A 22,597-nucleotide genomic window follows, 5' to 3' on the forward strand; every position below is an offset into this window, starting at 1 on the left:
TAAATCTAATTATGTGTTGTCTACGTTCTACAGACATTTTGTAATACGTGTATACTGCCAAGAGGCAAAATCTTTTAACTGAAAATCAACGGGGTATTTGCCCCTATTTATGGTTTAATTTGTTTTCGGTCATGGTTTTCTTTTAGCAAAATGGAAATGGTTTTCTTGCGAAAATAATATGAACACAAATTACTGTACTCAATGGACGCACGCAATAGTACCTGTTGATATATAGTCAAACTTGCCTAAGCGACCACCTCTGTACAAAGACTATATGATTAATAGGATCACATTATCATGGTTCCAAATGGTCAATTTCAACACAATGTGACCTGTGTATAACGACCACTTCACTTTAGCGACCATTTTTCTTAGTACCTTGGGTGGTGTTTATAGACAGGTTCAATTTGTTAATTAAGATGACACTAACATATAACTTACCCTTAATAACCTGATTGACGTTCTGTTTGAGGTATTCTATCCGTTCCTGTGTCCTCTAGTTGACCTGTTGTGTCGGATACCCCATTTTCTGTGATGTAGATTGGGGTTGCGGCCGTATGATTTGGTGGAGCCAGTTTTAACACACGCCTAAGTCCCTTCTGTTTTCCTGGAGCTACTGAGATTAATGAGGTTCATCTCAGTTATAACCACACTATCATTAATTTTCCTTACGTATTTGTGCATGGTGTAATTTTGTTCGTTTTCAGAAAAAAAACCATGATAACTTTCGATTATTCCAATTCTAGAATATTGGGAATGCATTACAAATTCTAATAAAGTGTCCTGAAATTGATTACTAAAATTTTTACTTGTAACTTGAAGATCAAACATAAACGGATAACATCTAATTATCAATATTATATATTTGTACATCTAAAACATATTGTTAAATCAGGAAACACTATCATATCCCATGTATTTGAGATCTTTTGAATTTTGATAATTAATTTCATTTAATGGATCTCTTACCCATATGGAAGGTGTTTGCAACACTGAATATTCACGTTCATATCTGTAGAATATAAAGGGAGGGAAATTTGACGATGAAGATTTCGACTGTCTGTTACCATCCATAGAGTTGTAGTAGATCTTATACCATGAAAGTTCCGCTGATCCGTATAAATAAAACAATCCAAGAAGTTAAATCGACAATCATTTTACAAATGAATTTTTTGTGTTTTTAAAAATTAGGAATCCAGTTAAAAATGTCTTTTTTATTGGCTTTCTCGTTTACTTTTGTATAAGATTTAATGAAATTGCAAGGCATTTGCTGACTAACTGAAACAATGGATACAACAGTTCCTTTATGTAAAAGAAGACGATGATCTGTAATGTGTATATGATACTAGTTAAAACAACGTCACAAAGTCATATAAAAATATTGTAGCAAAATGGGAATTACTGTGAGTTATAAGCACATTTTAATAAATGAATTCTCGGAAAAACATAAACTAGGATTATATAGATAACTCTTTAATACAAATGAGCGAAATATGTCAATACATCGTAAGCTTTGTTCTGTAAAGAACCAAACTCAATAAAAACAAAATTTATTTCTCTGTTCTTTTTGCTTTGCATTTGTGCGTTCATCGTGATTAAACACGCGATCATATCAGAGGACGGACACTATACAAAGATGACAGACATTGTGAACAAGTTAATGATCTAATCGCTCGTTACTAATGAATGTTTCGGATTTTTTCTATATGTGAACCATTTAATGATTCTATAATTTGGAGACTCTCCATTTGAGGAGATGTTATCAGAATAGCAATAACAATTCTTGCAATATATACCTATTTCTATTCATCATTTGATCCTCAGCTGGGTGAAAGGTTGGTAATCTTGTCTGATCCGTGATTGTTTTCTCATAAACATGTTTTTAAGCATTGAAGTCTGGCATTACTGATTCGGGTATATTAGCCTTCACTTATAAAATCGGCGTTTGGGTAACCAGACCAACTCAGATACATAGACTGAAGCATGCGCTCTGACGACAATGTAACATACCTTTTCACTCTATTGGTTCTCATTTGTTCACCCCATGGAGCTGGTAACAGTGATATCTCACCACAGCTTTCCTGAAAATATAATGGATTGGCATAATTCGTTAAATCATAATTATCTTTAGCATGATTCTCACAGAGAAAACAAAATTTTATAACTTTTATCTTTTTAAATTATCACAGATTAATAATATATTGTCGTACAGAACTTAAAATAAAATAATATATTATAGCCCCGAGATATAACCCTGTTCTACCGAATGCTTTGTCCATACATAGACCTCTTTTTAAAAAATAAACAATTTTTATAAAGTACAGAAAATATGTCAATCTTGCAATATTCAATGCATTAGTATATATATTATTTATAAACTGATGTATCTTCTCTAACTAATGAATAGCTTTTTCCAGAGTTTTCTCAGAAATAAACTGTAAGCAAATTTTAACAGATGTTACAGAACCTTTGGAGGGCAGTGTATTACCCCCCCCCAAAAAAAAATTTAAAAAAATTCATGACAATTAAACAAGGACATTTGGAAACGCTTTTGGCCAACCTGGTATCATTCTGGAGGGTCAGACAGTTTGGACTACCCTTCATGGTGAGTTTGGTATATCCGACCCTTGGATCAGGCCTTTTACACTCACCTTTTTGGTTGAAGGTTGGTATTTCAGACTATATTGGTGGTAAGCGGCAGCATTGAGCTAGTAACAAATTATGAGCCGCTCTGTAAACGTTTTTGTCTCGTCGTTCCCCTGGAGCCAGTGTCCCCAGACCATAGCCCTTTACTGCTATAGAATAGGGATCAGATATTGATATCCAGGTCTTCACCTATAGGATGAAGTGAAAATGAATCAATAAATGATTTCACAATCAATTTTTGTTTAGTCGATTATTTTTCATTTTAAAGTTGTATTGCTGCTAATTTCACTGTAACGATATGTAACTTAAATATTTGATATTTAAACATTGACATGTAACTTGATGATTTAGCTCCCCAAAAGCATATGTCGGCCTATAAGAGAGCCGAAATCTAGGAATCATATATTCCTGGTTTTGAATAAAGCGCCTTCAATCACCGCCATGTTCAGTGACTTCGGGTTTTGTCGGATTCCTAATCGTATCACGTGACTGACGTTCGACACGACCTGCACGTGGTGAGCCAGGTAACTAGCGTAAGCACACATGTGTTTGTTTACGTTTTCCTTCTGGCCTATATGAGCAAATAAACATGCTGGTATATTGTCCACAGATTGAGTATTTGAAACATCCAATTTACACATTACCGTAAAATGTTGTGTGTATCAAATATTGTAATGTGCGAGCATTATTTTCTTTGTAGATAGAGTCTGATGAGGTCGACCACATGTTTTGTTTATGAAAAATTGTTGATATTTTCTCTTGGATTCACAACTCTCGTTTTTACTTCGAGATTGTCGCGACGATGTTCGGAAGAGTGTTCGGAATGATTCGGCATCTTTCGAGCCTATTTTTTCACGTGTACACGTTAAAAAGATTTTTTACTTTTATAATTAAAGATACTCCCCAGTGCTGCAACTTTATAAAAAGTGGTAAAATTAGAAAGTTTAAACCTCAGGCAGACTGAAAAAAATATGTATAACACTTAAAACAGTTTTCACTATGACCAAAAGAGCGAAAGTTATAGACCATACAACTTTAAACAGCATTGACAAGGTTTGAAATCTAATCGGCTCAAATGTGCCGGGCGGGATGTTCTGCCAGATTGTCTCTGGCGGTATGCATCAATATATATTAACACTACATAAAATGATTAAAAGTTTCCAGATCCAGAGACACAATACAAACGTTTTCACAGCCTTCTGATATACACATACATTCTCACGCAAAAACATTTTTATACACAGGAGGTCGTCCTTAAAAGTCAACCAACAAACTAAAATTAATAAAAGTAATCAGTTTTTATAAACTTGATTGAAGGTTTAAAAAACTAGCAACGTTCCTTTTCAGTGACCATTAATTTATCAAAAGATTTACCGGTACTGGCAATGAATATTTAAAACAGGTCATTGTACTTGATATAGTCTTTAGTTGCTTCTAATATTGCACCAATGTTTCATTAAAAGTCAAAATATTAAACATATGTGTATTTCAAATCACAAGAAATATTTTCCTTAACAACACAAATCAATGTTACCAGCACCCAAAGACTATCGCAAACATAATATAATATTTACCCGATCACCGAATCGTGAGAAGCAAAGATCCGCAAAGTGAGTAAACTTTGTTACGATGACGTCATCGTTAAGCCAACCGCCAGCCTCGTGCCAGACTTTGCGGTAGGTCCCAGTGGTAAAGTGTTACTACAGGGGTAATCCCAGCATGTGCCAGGGCATCTATGACGTCATTGTAATCACTTAACTCCCTCTTCGTTAATGTCTCTGACGTCATCCGTGGTAGAACACGTGACCATGAGATAGAAATCGTAATGCGTTACCTGAATTGGAATATATCATATTCTTTTTCAATGAACAATTCTTCCTTTTGTGTTATTAATACTTTTCACCTTCTAGTGTTAAGAGTAAGGCCTCATAACATAATATTTGATAATGTCTGATTGTAATTTGGGAATTCTTTGCATTGATTTTTCAAATTATGACTTAAATGCCAATAAATACCACTGAATCTCCCTTATTTCACACATTACAAATAATCCGAATATATATCATAAGATAAAAAGTCATTTTTGGAAAGGAATTATATAGGGGAAAGTAGTCAAATTCAGGACAGGATTAAAAATTTCGGACTGTAATTAAAATAAATACTTAACAAAACTCATTAAATAGTCGAGAAATATGTAATATAAAAAAGCTCATTGTTAACTGACCTTGCTTTACTTTCAATTGGTCCAATAACAAGATTGAAGAACAGATAAGTGAGCATTATATTTTGTATTGTAAGTTTGTAATGTGATTATGTGACGCACGACCTTTTCTGCGATTGTCTATATACAAACAATGAACTTGTCTAATGAACGCATTATCTGAACTACAATGTCAAATTCATGTCTCTATTTCAAGTGGGTTCATTAAAACTTTTTATTTTTTTTTTTGTTAAAATTTCCGCTTTTTTGTATTTTGAGTTAAATAAATAAAAAATCAGTGGGAATTAACCATACATATACCTAGTATAAAGTTTGGTGTCCTGAAATTTGATCAACCCCATTACTCATTGGAAAATTTCCTTATTTGGAAAACAGTCACAATCAATAAAATACTTAAATATGTTCAATAAATACACAGGAATTCAGAGCCCTATCATCCACATATAACAAGTTAATCCTAGAAATAAAATTGATATACATGTTTAAAATAGTTCATTTTGAGCCCAATATTGGGTTATATATGTTGAAAAGTTACAAAAGAACTTTTTATATGTATTTTCCATTTGATCACATGAAAATTCATGTTTTTTGTAACATATATACATGTTTTATTGCTTATATCCATACTCTATTTTTAATTGCGTTTTTAATTGCTTGTCTGATATCTTTGAACACCCTTATGTCCGAATTATGAACACCATGTCTGAAATTCCGAAAAGTTGATCAAATTTGCTGATAACTATACGGAACCTGATTTAAACACAAAATATTTGCTATATCTTGTGTCAGGGTTGTTCAAGTGATAGAATGCTAAGAAAAACGAAAATCCTCTTTCTGTCATATACCTCTTGTACAAAAGGTGTCCAATACTTTCCACCTATGACCATTATTTTTTTAAACATTTGTCCGAGCGATTGAGACACAAAAAGCAATTTCGTTATATGTAGTAGTACGACGCAAATTAAAATATTATAAAGAGTAATTCTACTTATAGATCGTATTATCGAGATAAATTCCTACATGTCCACAGGTACATACATTTCATTTTTTACCTTAAGTTTTTTGTAACATTATTATATCATTTCGCCAAAAGTTGATAACTATCACAGGAAACGTCTTCCGGTTTCATTGGTAGAAGTACGATGGTGTGTAAACACATCCCAGATACTGGCGCCTTTTCCTGGAAAAAATCGAATATATTTCAAATCAATTTGGCCACAATTTTCCCGCATTTGAGTGAATCTACGAATTTAGAGAAATTAAAATTATAAGCAACTACACGTTTCTTTATGTAACAATTGGTTGAAGAGTTAATAGGCTTACCATCTATATTCCAACCTCCTTCTATCTGATAAGCCGAGGTCGTAACCCCCCAAGCGAATCCCTCGGGTACCTTGCCATATATGAAGACATTCTCCATTGGCAGTGTTTTATTCTGAATCAGATCCTTTGGTGCTAAACTAGTCGGTCTAATTTCTGTGTCCTGGAAGAATCCGTTATTTTGTATGAGTTGTCTGTAGTACCTGGCTGATGACTTAGGTGTTCTGGGTCTTTTAGGGTTCGTGAAATCGACATAGTGGAGGCCAAACCTCTCGGAGTAACCCCGCGACCACTCGAAATTGTCCATTAAAGACCAGGCGGTATATCCACGGACGTCTATGTTGTCTAAACGAATAGCTTAAAAAAAAAAACAAAACAAAAATAAAATTATTAAAGAATTACTCAGCGCCATTTAAAAAAACAAAAACAAAACATAAGTTTGAATTCGAAAGGAATTTTCTCGGGATTCTCGGGATGCCAAAAAGCCACTTTGCTATGAAGACGTTTTATGTGCCTTGAGCATTTAGTAGGACTATTATATAAAAATCTCACAGAAATTACTTGATGTACTTACAATCTTTATTGCGATAGACTTGGGCATTCGTAAGAAAACATACACACACAACAAATTTAAGGTATACACACTAGTAAACATAATGACATGGTTATTTGGTGACAGAAATATGAACTGAACCATGTGGACTTGCAAAACTGAAATGTACAATTTTTTGTATATTTTGCCATTATTTACAAACAACCCAACAATCTATGAGTCAACAGTAATATATAAGTTACGTACGGATACATAGACATTTTTTAATAACTTAGCTCTGTTCAACTACACCTAAGAAGTGATATATAGGTACATGCAACCAAAAATCTTTAGTTTAAATAGAGTCTTAAATTTGAACTTTTTGTGCCATTGATTGCAAATATAGAGAAATCTATTGATATGGTGATGCATTATTCAAACTTACAAAATGAAACCAGTTGAGACTTTTATTCATGAAGCAATGAAGTAGAAAAACTTCAAGAGAAGTATACTTTTGGGAACTTTTTTTTCTTTTACTACAGACAATGATATCCGCAATTTTACCGGTGTGAGATTTTCACCCTAGGGTAAAGACAAGCTACACGAGACCTTTGCACGTGCTTCACATTGATTAGGAGAAAAATAGCATTCACCCTCTTTGTGACCAGACAGGAGATCATCAACCTCGGAATAAGCCTCGAAAAATTCCTCGTGTTGACAACTTGAGAATCTTACGTCCGGGTTGAGATTATCCTGTTTTATCCACAAAACAGGTGGTGAAAGATGCTACATAATCCACTGTTTTTTTTCTTTAATATTTTAGATCACTTTGAGAACTTCATTGTTATAGTGTTTGTAGTAGGAATATTCTATGATACGTAAGACAGGGAGCCGTTTCAGTTTCGATATGCCATTATCGGTTATATATTCCTGTACGTTCTCACATAGTGGCTCTTTATCCAAGTCAGCATACGGACGGATTCCGAACGGAGTCTCTGTCAGACCATGATGACCCGGATCTTTATGTGAAAAATGATCATGGGTGTACATGTTAAGAATCCTAGATGATCCGGATCTAAACACATCATGTCATTTTTATCTATGAAAGGCAAATTACTGACATGATGAGATTGTCATTTAGTTTTGACTTTGGGGACATGGCATAAAATAATATCCATAAATGCTAAACGTTCACCTATAAGAGATTGATGACTGAGTTTCTCGTTGCAAGTGTAATGTGGTCAGATGGACTTGGTGTGTTTTTCGGTATCTTTAGCGAAAGTCATCAGTGAGATAATAATACAAAATGGACAGGAGTTCCCACCATTGCGAATAAATATAACACGAATTTACCGCAGTCTCCTAAACGTATCACACATGTAACACACTGCCCTTTAATGACCCTTGCTGTTAATATCAGGTGAACAACCAATCAAAAACTCACAAAGAACGATGATTCCATCAGAATATATTAAATGGCAAGAGTTTTCGCTATCACCAATGGACACAAAACGATCATAACCACAGGCAATTTTTAGGTACAGCACAATACAGAAGTGGAAGCCGTCCTTAAATGAACCCATTGATCATTCAGTGCGATAACACTACAAAATGGACAAGATTTTTCACTATTGCAAAGAGACACAATTGCTGCTGCCTCGATCCTTAAACATACAGGCATTCACACATCCACATTGCGTATAGAGAAGACCGTCAATAAATTATCCTAACTGAAAATAGGGATCCTAATATAAAAGGAACAACTCAATAACCAAATATGATAAAATTGAACTTACCCAAGCCAAGAAGGGTCTTTTGAGAGTTTAACATCCATGTCACCATAGTAATCACGTGGTGTGTTGGGGTCAATAAAGCTCTCCGCCAAATTTGATGTGTAGAAATTTAAACCTAGGAAATCGGCGGCACCTATCAACAACAACAAATATAACGGTAACAGGTTAAATTGAATATTGTATTGTATCATATTTATGTTGATGTGTTTAATTGACATTATTTTGTGTTCGCAAATTATAGACATCTCCATTATCAATTTTATTACTTTGTTGTGTTTTCATCCATAAAAACAAGTTTATAGTGCACAGCAAGATCAATAAGAGTTACTCCATTTCATTTTAAAACGTCAGTACTGACGGAGTGACACGAAAGTTAGTAACTCCGACAGATTAGAGACTGACGGAGTGACACGAAAGTTAACAACTCCGACAGATTAGAGACTGACGGAGTGAAGCGTGGCGGATAAATTCTGAGAGATCACAATGCTAATTTAACGTACCTTTTAGATATTGTTTCTCCTCTGGAGTGAACTCTGGCAGTCTACTGTGTTTTAAGTTTTGTATCATACTCTTGTTTCCGATCTGCCACTTCATAGTGTCAGGGTAGTCACCGTTGTTTAGTACGGAGTTTGTAAACCATCCTAAATGGAACTGGAGCGCGCGCTCGGCTGCCTCTTTGTCGGACGGCACACTCTCACTTTTTGGTACCTCCCAGTCACAATTACAAGTGATTCCCACTTTCCCTGGAACGATAGTTACAAAATGGATAATTAGTAATTTTCTGAAACAAAAGAGTATTCATGTCAGCTTTAATAGACTTTTAAACAATCGTCTCGATGAACTACCTGTTCTCATTCTTGCTAAAGATTTTGATAATCAGTCTGATAATTCAGACATTTTGGAACTTTCAACATCAAAACTTATTATTTGTCAATATATTACCAACAAATATTTAATGTACTCGGCTATTTCGACTATTCTGAATGGTTTATATATGATCACGTGAATATATGATATATAGACTAGATGTTTCCATTTTTAGAAATACCGAGGTCGTCCTTTGCGACATGTTCTTGATACAAGAACAGTGTTCTCCGCGGAAAATTTCGCCAAAATGCAATGAACATGAAACGAGAACATTGTTCTCGGTACAAAATCTCACACCATCTCCAAAGCAGGAGAATTATCAAAGCAAAATTCAAAATAATGTGTGGCCTTTCGCTCCAATTTGACTTTCTTGTCTGTTGCCGTGAAGTGTTTGTTTGTTTGATTAATTAACGTCCTATTAACAGCTATGGTCATGTAAGGACGGTTTCCCATGTATGCGTGTGTTGCGTGTATGTTATGCGAGGTGCGTGTTTTTGGAGACTGCGGCATATTCCTGATGTGTCTTATAGTGGAAATGTTGCCCTTTTTATATTGCTATATCACTGAAGCGTGCCGTGAAGTGTGATTATAAGATGCTGATGTAAATGTGTGAATTTATGTATTTTCAAGTACTAACAGGTCGTAAAATGCTGTGAAATGTGTTTATTGACGAATATCCAATGACTTCTTTATATTGACGTAACGTTACCATACACGTCACAAACAAACATTAACCATAGCTTCAGAACAGGATACTGATGCGAGACACAATTAATCACCTCCCTAAATGCCTCTCTGAAAAACTAGACAACTCTGACAACTAGACTCCTAGAAAGCATTCGACACTTTGCCCCACGACAAACGATTACATAAACGACACCAGTACGGCATACAGGGTAACATTCATCTATGGCTAACAAACCTCCTCACCACCAGAAATTTGAAAACCATCGTAGAAGGAGTAAGCTCAGAGGAAACACCAGTCGACTCAGGAGTCCATCAAGGTACTGTCCTCGGCCCGATAATGTTCTTATGCCACCTTAACGTTCTACCAAGCATCAGTTAGTCTATTTGCCGATTACTACCTGCTCTATAGAACCATCAAAATGGAGAACGGCCGCGTAAAACTCCAAGTAGACTTGGCAACCTTGAAACATGGGCAAATATCTGGGGCGTGAGATATAACGCAAAAACAAATGTTACATCCTGAGCATAAACAAGCGCTCTCAAAGATTTTATGAGCTAAACAAACACGTACTCCAGGAGCTAAAGGTCAATCCATACTTAGGACTCCGGATATCTAACACGGCCAATAACACGCAGGGACTCTCTCAAATATTATTTAAACAATTAACGTTCAATATTAAAAGGTGTGGGGGTTTTCAGGATTGTTATATGTATATACGAAGTGGTGTCTCCGATTCGGTTTCATCTTCAATGTTAAGAAGATCATCTATAAATTGATCAATTGGTAATTAAGTTTCCTACTCCATGTTCTCACTCTATCCTTGGATAGGAAATAGGTTGTCGCCCAAAGACACCCCGAGTTAATATTACTAGTGTAATGTTGACAATTCGCTTGTCAACTCCGGCCATTGCCTTCATGTTGAGTTCTTCAGGGTGACTTCATATGGCCATTGCTCTTTCTTCTTAATTATCATTCATAATACTTGTGGCTTTTATTCAAGAAACTAGATATCTATCTAATATAAAAGAGTTAATTTTTACACAAAATTTAATAGATTATTTACATATTTCTTGGTTATTTATTCAATGCTGTATTTATCTCCGTTATATCTGTATAAGGTCAATATGTCAATATGTATGTTTGTTATATACTTGCCTTGTTGTACTTGTTTGAATTCTTGTTCGTAAACCCTGTACGCCTTGCCATGTGCCCTGATCAGATTATGGGCGGCGATGTAGACTTTGTCTCCAGGGCTGACGATCCCGGGGGCCTTTGTACCCTGTCCGTAGCCCTGGACTGATACGACCCAGGGCTCGTTAAGGGTGATCCATGTCTTCACCTGAAAATGATTTGAATTTGTACATGAATTATTGCGCCTCTGTAATCAGATTTTCGTTAATCAGATTCTCGATTTGTATGTGAAAGAGTTTTTTTTTTGTATTCTAGTTACAACTTGAGCTTTATTTCGTTAACAATATGTTCGTTGAAACGTTCCATGAATAGGGAAGGAAACACGATTAGTAAGAGTTTGTTTCTATTGTTTAAGTATTGTTCTTTGTATAAATGGCGCTAAGGAACTTATTGCTTTTGTCCGGATGCAGTTATCACATGTTTTTAAATAAAGTGGGATATATTTCAGGTATTCATTTTAATTCCTTTTACATTTCCTTACAACGCCTCAGTTTTGGCATTCGGATCTACCAGAGTTTCACTACGTCAGTACTAACAGATCAGGATGATAATGATAATAACCCCTTGAGTACCGAGGAGAACTAACCTCACATAAAACGGAAGACTCCCTTAATGCTGACAATGAAAAAGTGTCATTTTAACACAAACATATTTTGCTAATGATACATTGTGCAATTTAAACAAACGAAGCATTATTTCAATGTTAATTCTTACCCTATCTCCAAACTCCCTAAATGCGATCCTTGCGTAGTCGGCGAAGACGTCGGCTATGGAGGCGTTCAGCCAGCCTCCACCCCTGTCCTGTAACGCCTGAGGCAGATCCCAGTGGTATAATGTCACCATGGGTGTGATACCTGCGTCTAGGAGGGCGTCGATCAGGGCATTGTAGTAATCTATACCTAGCTGGTTCACGTGACGTGTTGTACCATCTGGTAAAATACGGGACCACGACAGGGAGAACCGATAATGCGTCACCTGTGTGATCGGTTATGTATTCATTTATTGCTTAAAGAGCTGATTCATGACTAACTTCATCGTTCTTTGACACTTTATTAATTGTTAATGAATAGGTATTGATAACACGTGGTGATTCAAATATTTAGAAGTATTTAATCATATTGATTTTTTCAACGTTTGGCAACAACAAAAACCAAACAAAAACAAATAAAACAAAATATACTAGTTGTTGAGATCGTAATGATTGATGTTACCTTCATGTCTTTGAGTAGCTGCACATCCTCTAAGTATCTATGGTAACTGTCACATGCTACGTCACCCGTATCACCATTGTCCACGTGACCTTGGTGAGAGAATGTGTCCCAGATACTCTGTCCTTTACCTGTAAGCAATTAAATATTTTTTAGCGTATTTCTGATCCACCAAAATATATTTATCAATTAAGGATCTTTGTTGAGGTCCATATTGGTTTATAAAGCTTTGGTAGAACGCCTTCGGTCCTTATCTTACATATTTTTACAATCAAATTCATTTGTGGCGCATTGCATATTAGCCAATAGTTTAGCTTGACCAATGACTGTATCGCTTTTAAAATTACCCGCGACAATTGTCTTGGTGCATGACGTACTTGACGACAGTTCTTGCAGATTATGATAAAATAACCTCAAACTTCTAGCCAATCGAAATGAGTGTAACACATGGAATGCAACTAATTTCAAATGCCCTACCGTCCTCTTTCCAGGCCCCTTCAACTTGATAGGCTGCTGTCGCTGCACTCCAAGCAAAGTCTTTCGGGAAAGTGCCGTAATAAAAATCACTTTTATCGAATGAGGAGATTGGCTCCAGGTCTGGCCTAACAAAGCCGTGGTCCTGGATGATTTGTCTGAAGTAGCGAGCTGACGCCTTTGGATGTCGTGGTCGGTCTAGTGCTGATGAAAAGTCGACGTAATGGAGTCCAAACCTCTCCGTGTATCCTCTACCCCACTCAAAGTTATCCATAAGTGACCAGGCGGTATATCCGCGGACATCAACTCCATCAAGAGTGATAGCTGGGAATATAACACGCCAAAGTAATATTAGATCCCAAATATTTGAGTCGGAGCGATTTATGAGCAAAGTAAGAGAAGTACTATTTTTCGATTTTTTGTCTATGGGTGTTTTTTTCATATGACAGACAAAGGTTATTGAGTTCTTTAAACAGTATGTTGAAAAAAGAAATTACTATTCAAAATGAAAAGCAGCTCTCTCGACTTAATAAGGGTACGGAGATATTACACAGAAAGTTTTTAGTGTGCTCTAAATAAACTGCGAAGAAGGCAACGTCATTTTTCCCTTTATTGGCTGATAAAATAAATATTTAAGTCAATGAAGATGCTCGTTGCAAACAGTACTGAATTATTCTCTTTAACGTTAGAAGGAGGTGATATCGAAAACGTTAAATTTTGTGTGGCAATTGGCACTGGATTTAATATATATCGGTAATAAAATATATATTTTCTCCCAATATCTTATAACACTATCAAGGTGACAACTAACTGACCTTTAAGAAGTTCATTGATGTAGTATTTATAATAACGGATTCTATGTTCGTCCATCAGCGACCCATTCCTGTCGGAAACACCATTCTCCGTGATATAGATAGGGATGTCCTGGTATTGACCCTTCAACCAGTTCAGCATCCGACGTAAGGCAGTAGGAGTGACTTTCAGCCAATCAGATCCAGACCTAGTACGAAGCATAAGGTCCCGGATGTAAATGTTTGAGCAGACTATATATCTATTTGAATTTTGTAGTGATAATTCGCTAGCTGGAACACGAAGTCCAAGTTCAGAGTTTGTTCCATATTTGTATATTGCAGATTACCCACTATTGCAGATTGGTATTTATTGTGATCACTTTGTGAGCAATTTTTAATGGCTATTTAAATGTCTATTTTTACTTAGTTAAATTTTCTAATGTTTTCTTTTATTTCCCACATAGGTACAAACAGTTTTAACATCTTTATCAAACAGTTTTTCTCAATGTTGTATTTTCACTACTTAAACTACTGTAAATACTAATCTTAATCAATAGATCATCATGGCCTTGTTAATGTAAATGTTCGATACAAATTAACACGCTATTCAAATTCGGTGTAGAATTTGTACATATCATTAAGGATTAACCAGAATATTTTTTGTGTTATGGATATATAACCCAGAATTCTGAGTTTACTCTGAATAAATTGCGATGAGAGTACATACCATTAAAATATATTCGAGTTAATACTTACCATTTAATCTTTTTACCTCTAATTCCATTTATATGAATGTACTCTATTCTCTTAGAATTTTTACGTTAGCGTATCAACCAATCAAATGCGACGTTATAAACGGCAACGTTTTTTTTATATTATGGACTGATAATATATTTTGAGCCGACGAACTAGCAAGATTCAATATCATATACCCTTGCCAGGAAGGATTTTTCGAAATTTTGACATCCATGTCTGAAAAGTAATCATGCGTCATCGCTGGATCCTCGTAGTGTTGTACTTCATCCGAGGTGTAGAAGTTCAATCCAAGGAAGTCGGTAGAGCCTAAGAACAACGTTTGTTACAGAATATAATTTATTCACTTAAAATAAAATAAATATCAAAAATTGAAAATATATCATCTTTATTTGGGGAGCTAGGAATCAGCCAACTAAACAACGAACTCAACCATTAACTGGTTGTTACTTGTGGAAATATGTTAGTGTATTAGCTTCTTTCAATCAATTCCTTCTTTGCAAATTACAGAGTTAGCTCCCTTGCAGGTAAGTATCGATTGTTTCGTCATTATTTTGTGAACGCTTTTTACGTTGCTTTCTCCAAAATGTATAACGTCACGCTCGCAAACATATGAGGTCACAATCAATACCTACCTGCAAAGGCAGATAACTCTGTAATATGCATATACAGAATAGGGGATTGGTCGGAACAAATAAAATGGTTAGAAATGTCATGACTTAATACATATTTTGAAAACCATCACTTTCTGATCGATAAAATATTTCAACAATCTATAACAGCATGTTGCTTGATACATTTTATGGGGGATTTGAACTTACCCTTAAGATAACGTTTCTCCTGGTCTGTAAACATTGGTAGTCTGCTCTGAGTTAGATTTTGTGCTTTGCTTTTGTTTCCGATCTTGTACTTCATGACTTCCGGGTAATCTCCGTCTATGAGTACAGGATGTGCGAACCAGCCAATGTAGAACTGAAGGGCTCGCTCACTTGCGTCAAGGTCAGCACGACTGCCCTCTGACCTCGGCGCCGTCCAATGACAGTTCAAGGTGATACCGATGCTTCCTGAATAATTAAATTATAACTGTGTTGTAATACATCGAAACAAATGTCAAAATGATTGTATACAAAGTTGTGATGACCATCAAATAAGTGTCTGACGTTATATCGCGTCTTTCCATATTACAGAGTTTCCTCCCTTGCGAGTATGTATCCATTGTGACGTCATTATTCTGTGAGCGCAATTTACGTCGTTTTCTTTGTAAAATATGACAATAATCTTGCAAACATGTGACGTCACAATCAATAACTACCCACAAGGGCAGATAACTCTGTAATGTGCAAATACAGAATATCGTCTCGTCCTGCTACGATACAAAGACAGAACTAGTAATATATTGTTAAATTGCCTTTATATTATGTATATTGATTTCGAAGGGCTAATTTTAAGAGTACAATCGGAAAATTTTGCGTTATATCTCCATTACATAAAAAAATCTTTTAAAATTAGTCCATAAAATTAAATCTGCTATATATAATTTCTCCTATAAAATTGAATAATTCATTGAGAAAAATTTTATCAAAGGTATTATTAAAGTAAACAATTTGATGTATTTTACCATTTTGCAACTGCTTGAACTCATCTTGGTATACCCCATAGGCTTTCCCGTGGGCACGGAGGAGGTTGTGTGCAGCAATATACACATCGTCCCCCGGGCTGACAATACCCGGTGCCATCGTCCCGACGCCATACCCGTACACTGAGGCTACCCACGGCTCATTCAATGTGATCCATATCTTTACCTACAATTATACAACACAAAATGCATCACAATCAATCTGTAATAGTTATATTTTCATATTTCAGCTGAAAATCACTTCACAATTGATGAAATAAAGACGGTTATATCCGCGAACAAAACATTTTTTATGAAAAATCAGAACGATATACCAATTCGAAAATAATGATATCTGGAACATTTTTGGAATGTCGCTCAATGTAGTAACACATTTTCCCGCGTTTTTTGCCAAGTTGTTACAGCGGCTCAACTATAACTCTGATAAATCACCATGGCACATTCAAATATTCACCATTCATTACTTCTTCTTAATTCATTGACCCCATACATTTCATAATGAACTGATCTGGTCTTTTCTTCAGAAGGTTCTAAATGCTTCTTCTGGGGAGATGAGTTAAATGTACCAAAGAAGTGATTTTATAGACTAGCTAATTAACAAATACCTTACCCTATCTCCAAACTCCCTAAAGGCGATCCTGGCGTAGTCGGCGAAGACGTCGGCTATGGAGGCGTTCAGCCAGCCTCCGCCCCTGTCCTGTAAAGCCTGAGGCAGATCCCAGTGGTACAGTGTTACCATGGGTTTTATTCCAGCTTCGAGTAGGGCGTTAATCAGTGTATTATAGTAATGTATGCCACGCTTGTTCACATAACGTGTAGTACCGTCCGGTAAAATACGGGGCCACGACAGGGAAAACCGGTAATGCGTCACCTATTATCGACAATATTGAAATGGAAAATATCAATCATATTTAAACAGTATCTATTAATGTTATGATTTTGAAAGACACTTACGCCTGGTCGTATATTCCCTTTCAAAACAGGAGTGAGCAGAAATGCGGTACTTATATTTACCTTCATATTTTTAAGCAGTTGAACATCCTCCATGTATTTATGGTAACTGTCGCACGCTACATCGCCCGTGGCGTTGTTATCGACGTGACCTTGATGGGAAAATGTGTCCCAGATACTCGGGCCTTTACCTACAAGAAAGTCTTACAGACTTTTAATTCATATTCAAATTCACGATTTATGAAATTCAAATGTACGGTCAGTTATTCCTAGCGTCATTTTACATCAAATCAAGATTGCATGCAAAAACTTCAGAACTATTTTACATCCTACGTAAATTACCTAAATATGTACTGAGTCACATTTATCGAATAACCAATCTATTTTTATGAGTGCATTTCACTATAGGCAAAGAAGGAAATGACAATCGGTCATTAACACCAATGACAGAAAACTGCAATCGGAAAAGGACATATTACACACATTATTAAGCTCGTTGTTTATTTGGTTAGGAAGATGGCATCATATATCACTAATAATAAATTACCATCTGCTTGCCAGCCGCCCTCGATTTGGTATGCTGCTGTTGCTGCGCTCCAAATGAAGTCTTTGGGGAATGTACCGTAAATGAAGTCATTTTCCAATGCCATATGTCCTCGACCAGGTGGAGGGGTGTTGATAGCTTGGGTTGGCAGTGGTCTAAAGAACCCATTGTTTTCGATGAGTTGTCTGTAGAATTTAGCGGATGCTTTAGGTGTTCTTGTGCGTGTTGGATCACTGAAATTTACGAAGTGTAGGCCAAACCTCTCGGCGTAACCCATCGACCATTCGAAATTGTCCATCAAGGACCATGCAGTGTAGCCACGAACATCCACATGATCTAGACGGATAGCTGGAGTATAAGAGTCGTTAAACTTGTTATCTCGACCCTCGAACCCGGTTGTTCAAGATGAATAGCTTCATCGCATGGCTAGTGAATTTTTTAATTTCTAATTTTCTGCAAACCCTATAATTATATCTATACTAAAACCAGAAATTAGGTAAAGAACGAATTGCTTTGAAAATGCTATATAATTACGTAAATTTCATATGAATTATTTCAATTTAATGTGATTAATCAAATTAATATTTTGAACCACTCGGACCTGAACGAGGATTATTTGAAATAAATGACATTTTAAAAAAAGTTGACACTTCGAAGCAAAACAATCATATTTGGTCTGTTAATTTTACTTCGGAACTACATTCTACATCGTGGATGATGCGTTATTTTTTTTTTTTTTTAAGTTTTGTTCGGTTGCAAATAAATCATTGCGCGAGTGATTTGGCTGAAAGTGGCAATATTTGGGTTTAATTTTATGAAACATTTTCGTAAGAACTAGAAATAATTGTATCGGCGAAGCCTCATGAATAGTAACCAGTATCATTAAAATTTGTCAGAAAACACGTGCTCTTTGTTTATTTTTTTTCTACATAAGATTATTTAAAAGATATAAAAATTGTTGCATAATATGTAAGAGGTATTCCTCTTCATAAAATTACAATGCTAGACTTCTGGTTTTATAGCAAATATAGATTTATAAAATGTATAAGGTGCTATGTTTATTTACTACTTTCTTACTTTTAACTCACCGCGTTATCAATTATATCAATTAGCTGTGTTTTAAGTTTCAAATATTACCAGAAATTGTTTGAGCTTGTGAGATTAATGGATAGAAACTTAAGGTTATGTTTTTCTATATAACTCTTGAATTAAAACTCTTAACTCACCTCACCGTTCAGTCTTCTTTCGATTAGGGCTAATACAAGCACATATCTTGTAGACAAATGTACGATGTTTATAAGCAAAGGATGTTGTTCTTGAGTAAATAAGTTGCGGACCGGGCGATCTTGCATTTGAAATAAAAAAAATCTACAGGCAGACGATTAAAGCTTAAGCAGAAGCTAAATACACTTGTTTTCTATGTATCTCTATGCCCTTACCCTTATTTACACATCCGTCTAACATTTACCTCCACAACATATCCATTAATAATGCTTAAGAATACATTTACATGTCATACTTGTTGAAGAGTGTCGATAAAAGTAAAATGTTGCCACGATATAACGATGCGGTTAACATTTTTGCGTTTGTGAAATTACCCTACCCCCACATCCTTCGCCGAAAGGTATGTAGTGAAATATATACACTTTACTTATGTTGTTATAAAATAAACCTACTGAATTAAGATATCAAAATTTAATTGCAATGCTATTTCATCACTCAATGCAATGTAGAATCATTAGTGTGTTTTAACCCGCAACCGAATGAACAGTTGTATATGTTTGTGTAATTAATATTCTTCTAATATATTAGCTTTAAGTTGTGGAAACAAAATGATTTATCGCAGCACCTTATTTCACAAAACAGCACGCCTATAACTAACCTCAAGGAACCAAAGAAATTAAATGCTATTACAACATAATATAAATAACTGTTAAGACGACTGACGCGGAACGAAAACTACTACGCTAGAACAAAGAATTCCTATTAAGCGTGTTCATTATAAACGTGTTTAACTGATTAGTACAACACGTCAAACACTGTCCTTATCTAACTCGGATACTTGTCTATCCCAACGTAATTGTATATCATTTCTTTATTAATAAATTAGTATAATAGTTACAACCTGTAAAATCCGGAACTCTGGCTCTACCAGCCAAGTATACTGGACCCGTAGACAAAACATGAATATACCACAGCCTCCCAAAACATACAGACATCCACACACCGCAACACATTGCATGCGGAAGAGGCAATGATTAAATGACTCTTGCTTTTAATAGACGTCGATCTGATAAACTAAACCAAAGACCCCATTTTGACAAGTTATGCTGCATTAATTGTCCATTATACATTTCAAATTACCTTAATGGCTGTTGCTGAACTCAAAGAACAACGAGACAAGAAAAAAATATTGACTTACAAATCACAAGCACTCACACATTTTCAAAATATTTATTCTTCAATGCAACTGTCGATCATACAACACAAAAAGAAGTTTCTATATGAATAGTTACACATTCCTAAAGTAGGTATGTTGATGACAATGAAATCGTTTTCTTATACATGTGTGGCAGAATTACAAAATGTCGATAATCGACCAAAACGTCTATACCAATTGAAATTGATAATATGACTTCATGTCATTTAACGTCAATTGATTTCTTAAAAAAATATTGTTTTTTGAAGAATTATAAAACTTTTTACTTTAAATTATCTATTTTTCGCGACAAAACAATATCGCGTTTTCCTGCCTATTTACTATTTCACGGTTACTTAATTTTACTTGATAGCGCGATTTTGAGTTATATCAAAGATTCTACTCAACCTATACTTCACAATTTTTTTGCGATAATTAATTTTCACTATTTTTTCTTGCCCGCTAAATTAGTTGGTTTAAAGTATAGTTTGTCTTGACACCTGAATACACGAGGAAAACATTGTATTCAATAAAGCTTAAACGTAGTATCACCGGCTTCTACGTTGTGGAAGTTGCTGGAAAATGGAATGTCGCAAAATATTGATCTAACGCGTTCACACATTGCATACAGTACCTGCGATATACTTTTTCCTATTAACTATCAAAAGCACAGAAATTTCACACATGTAAAATTTAACTGTAACACGCGTACATATTCTGTAAAACACAGTTATAACGAACTCCTGGGGATCAACAAATTAATTCGTTATAAGCATTATTCATGATACACATATTTAAGGGACCTTGACGAGAAATGAAGTACGTTATAATTACGAATTTCTGTTGTAAGCGTGTTTGTTATAAAAGTGTTTTACTGTATACAGTTTATATACACACATGTATGTTGAACTGCTTCCTTCTCACGCTGTTCCGCTAATTCACTTTACATTTTCTTTTTTTTTCTATAACCAATTCGTCTGACGGGAATTTAGTAAATATTAATCGTCAGTAATTTAATTCCTAAAATAAGTCCAGACAATATCAGTATTGGTAAGTGGCATAGAGAATTAGCTCTGGAGACCCCGCGATCTTCACGCTTAGGAGGGGCTTGTGCTGTACGAACTATAGGAACAGCTCTATAAAATCCATTGTCTTCGATAAGTTGTTGATAATACCGGGCCGAGGCTTTAGGTGTCCTAGGTCTGGCCGGGTCATTGAAATCGACATAGTGGAGGCCAAACCTTTCGGAGTAACCCCGTGACCACTCGAAGTTGTCCATCAGTGACCAGGCGGTGTATCCCCGGACGTCAACTTTGTCAACGTGGATGGCTGCAGAGAATTGGTATCAAAACAAGGTCAGGGAGTGAAAGATTCATAAACTCTATTTCTCCAGATTTGTGCGACTTTTGGTGCGTTTTGTATAGCTCATATTGTATAAAAAGTACGAAGATACAAGCGAATATTGAGCAATATGAAAATTGTGCCTGCTTAAGATTAAAATTTATGATATGCTATAAAAAGCGTAGGCTTTAAATTCAACGGCATTATGCACCCCTAGTAATATTAAAAAAATCAACGAAATGGATTTGCGAAATTAAGGGTTAAGCATCAAACCAAAAAGCGAAGAAGCAAATTAAGCCAAAAGCAAGCTAAAACTCAATTTAGGTCATGCAAGTAAAAGTATTTCTCTTTTTGACGTGTTTAAAGCTCGGATATCTTTATTGCACTCGAGCTATATTACGTTTTTCATTGACATAGCGATGTAGCGGGATAATGCTTTGTACTAACCTTTGAGAACTTCATTGATGTAGTGTTTGTAGTAGAATATTCTATGATCGTCAGACAGGGAGCCGTTTCTGTCCGATATGCCATTCTCTGTTATATATACTGGTACATCTCCATAGTGATTTTTTATCCAGTTCAGCATACGACGAATTCCAAACGGAGTCACTGTCAGCCAAGATGATCCGGATCTTATGGGGAAAAGATGATGGATTAAATGTTAAAAGTCCTAGCTAAACTAATGGTTTTTAAAAAAGCGTTGAGGTTGCGGATGGCAAGTGGTAAAGATGTACTGACATATTACCACAAGACCTCCACCTCTGGATCGCACGTTCGAATCACATGTGGAGCAGTAGCCAGGTACTGGACGCTGATCGGTGTTTTTTCTCCGGACATTCCGGTTTACTTTACCATAATAACCTGACTTGTCCTTAAATGACACTTGCTAGTTAATATGACGTTAAACTCATTAAACCAAAGACTACAATGTTTTGCTTTAATAACGCTTAATGGTTTTGTATATTCCCAATAATGCCAAGGTTAACAATGCCATATACTATCATCTGATCGAGTGCTATGAATCTTCATATCAAATTGTTAAATTGTATTCTTACTGAAACATGTTAAATACATAATGTGAAATAATTTATATTAAATTATATATTATAACGTTTGCCAGCGCTATATAAGACCGAACAAGCTTGCAGTAAATGTTGCAAGCACACGTCCCCTGCTGTCAATTACATTTTTCTAATTATGGCCAGCTATAATTGTTTAGTTA

General features: G+C 35.5%; 1 protein-coding gene across 1 annotated transcript in view; it reads right to left on the reverse strand.

Moving 5' to 3' along the window:
• Window positions 1-5,961: 5,961 nt before the first annotated feature.
• LOC138331161 (lactase/phlorizin hydrolase-like) overlaps window positions 5,962-22,597 on the reverse strand; it is a 46,701-nt gene continuing 30,065 nt past the window's right edge. Inside the window, 19 exon segments of the mRNA XM_069278630.1 lie at window positions 5,962-6,047; window positions 6,191-6,544; window position 7,373; window positions 7,548-7,721; window positions 7,723-7,738; window positions 8,516-8,645; window positions 9,013-9,255; window positions 11,223-11,406; window positions 11,973-12,233; window positions 12,470-12,597; window positions 12,944-13,264; window positions 13,756-13,940; window positions 14,664-14,793; window positions 15,306-15,548; window positions 16,103-16,286; window positions 16,731-16,991; window positions 17,135-17,262; window positions 17,619-17,963; window positions 21,823-22,007. Coding sequence (XP_069134731.1) covers window positions 5,971-6,047; window positions 6,191-6,544; window position 7,373; window positions 7,548-7,721; window positions 7,723-7,738; window positions 8,516-8,645; window positions 9,013-9,255; window positions 11,223-11,406; window positions 11,973-12,233; window positions 12,470-12,597; window positions 12,944-13,264; window positions 13,756-13,940; window positions 14,664-14,793; window positions 15,306-15,548; window positions 16,103-16,286; window positions 16,731-16,991; window positions 17,135-17,262; window positions 17,619-17,963; window positions 21,823-22,007 — 3,550 coding nt within the window. The 3' untranslated portion in view covers window positions 5,962-5,970.

The sequence above is a fragment of the Argopecten irradians genome, chromosome 9 (assembly GCF_041381155.1).
Source record: "Argopecten irradians isolate NY chromosome 9, Ai_NY, whole genome shotgun sequence".
NCBI classification, from domain to species: Eukaryota; Metazoa; Mollusca; class Bivalvia; order Pectinida; family Pectinidae; genus Argopecten; species Argopecten irradians.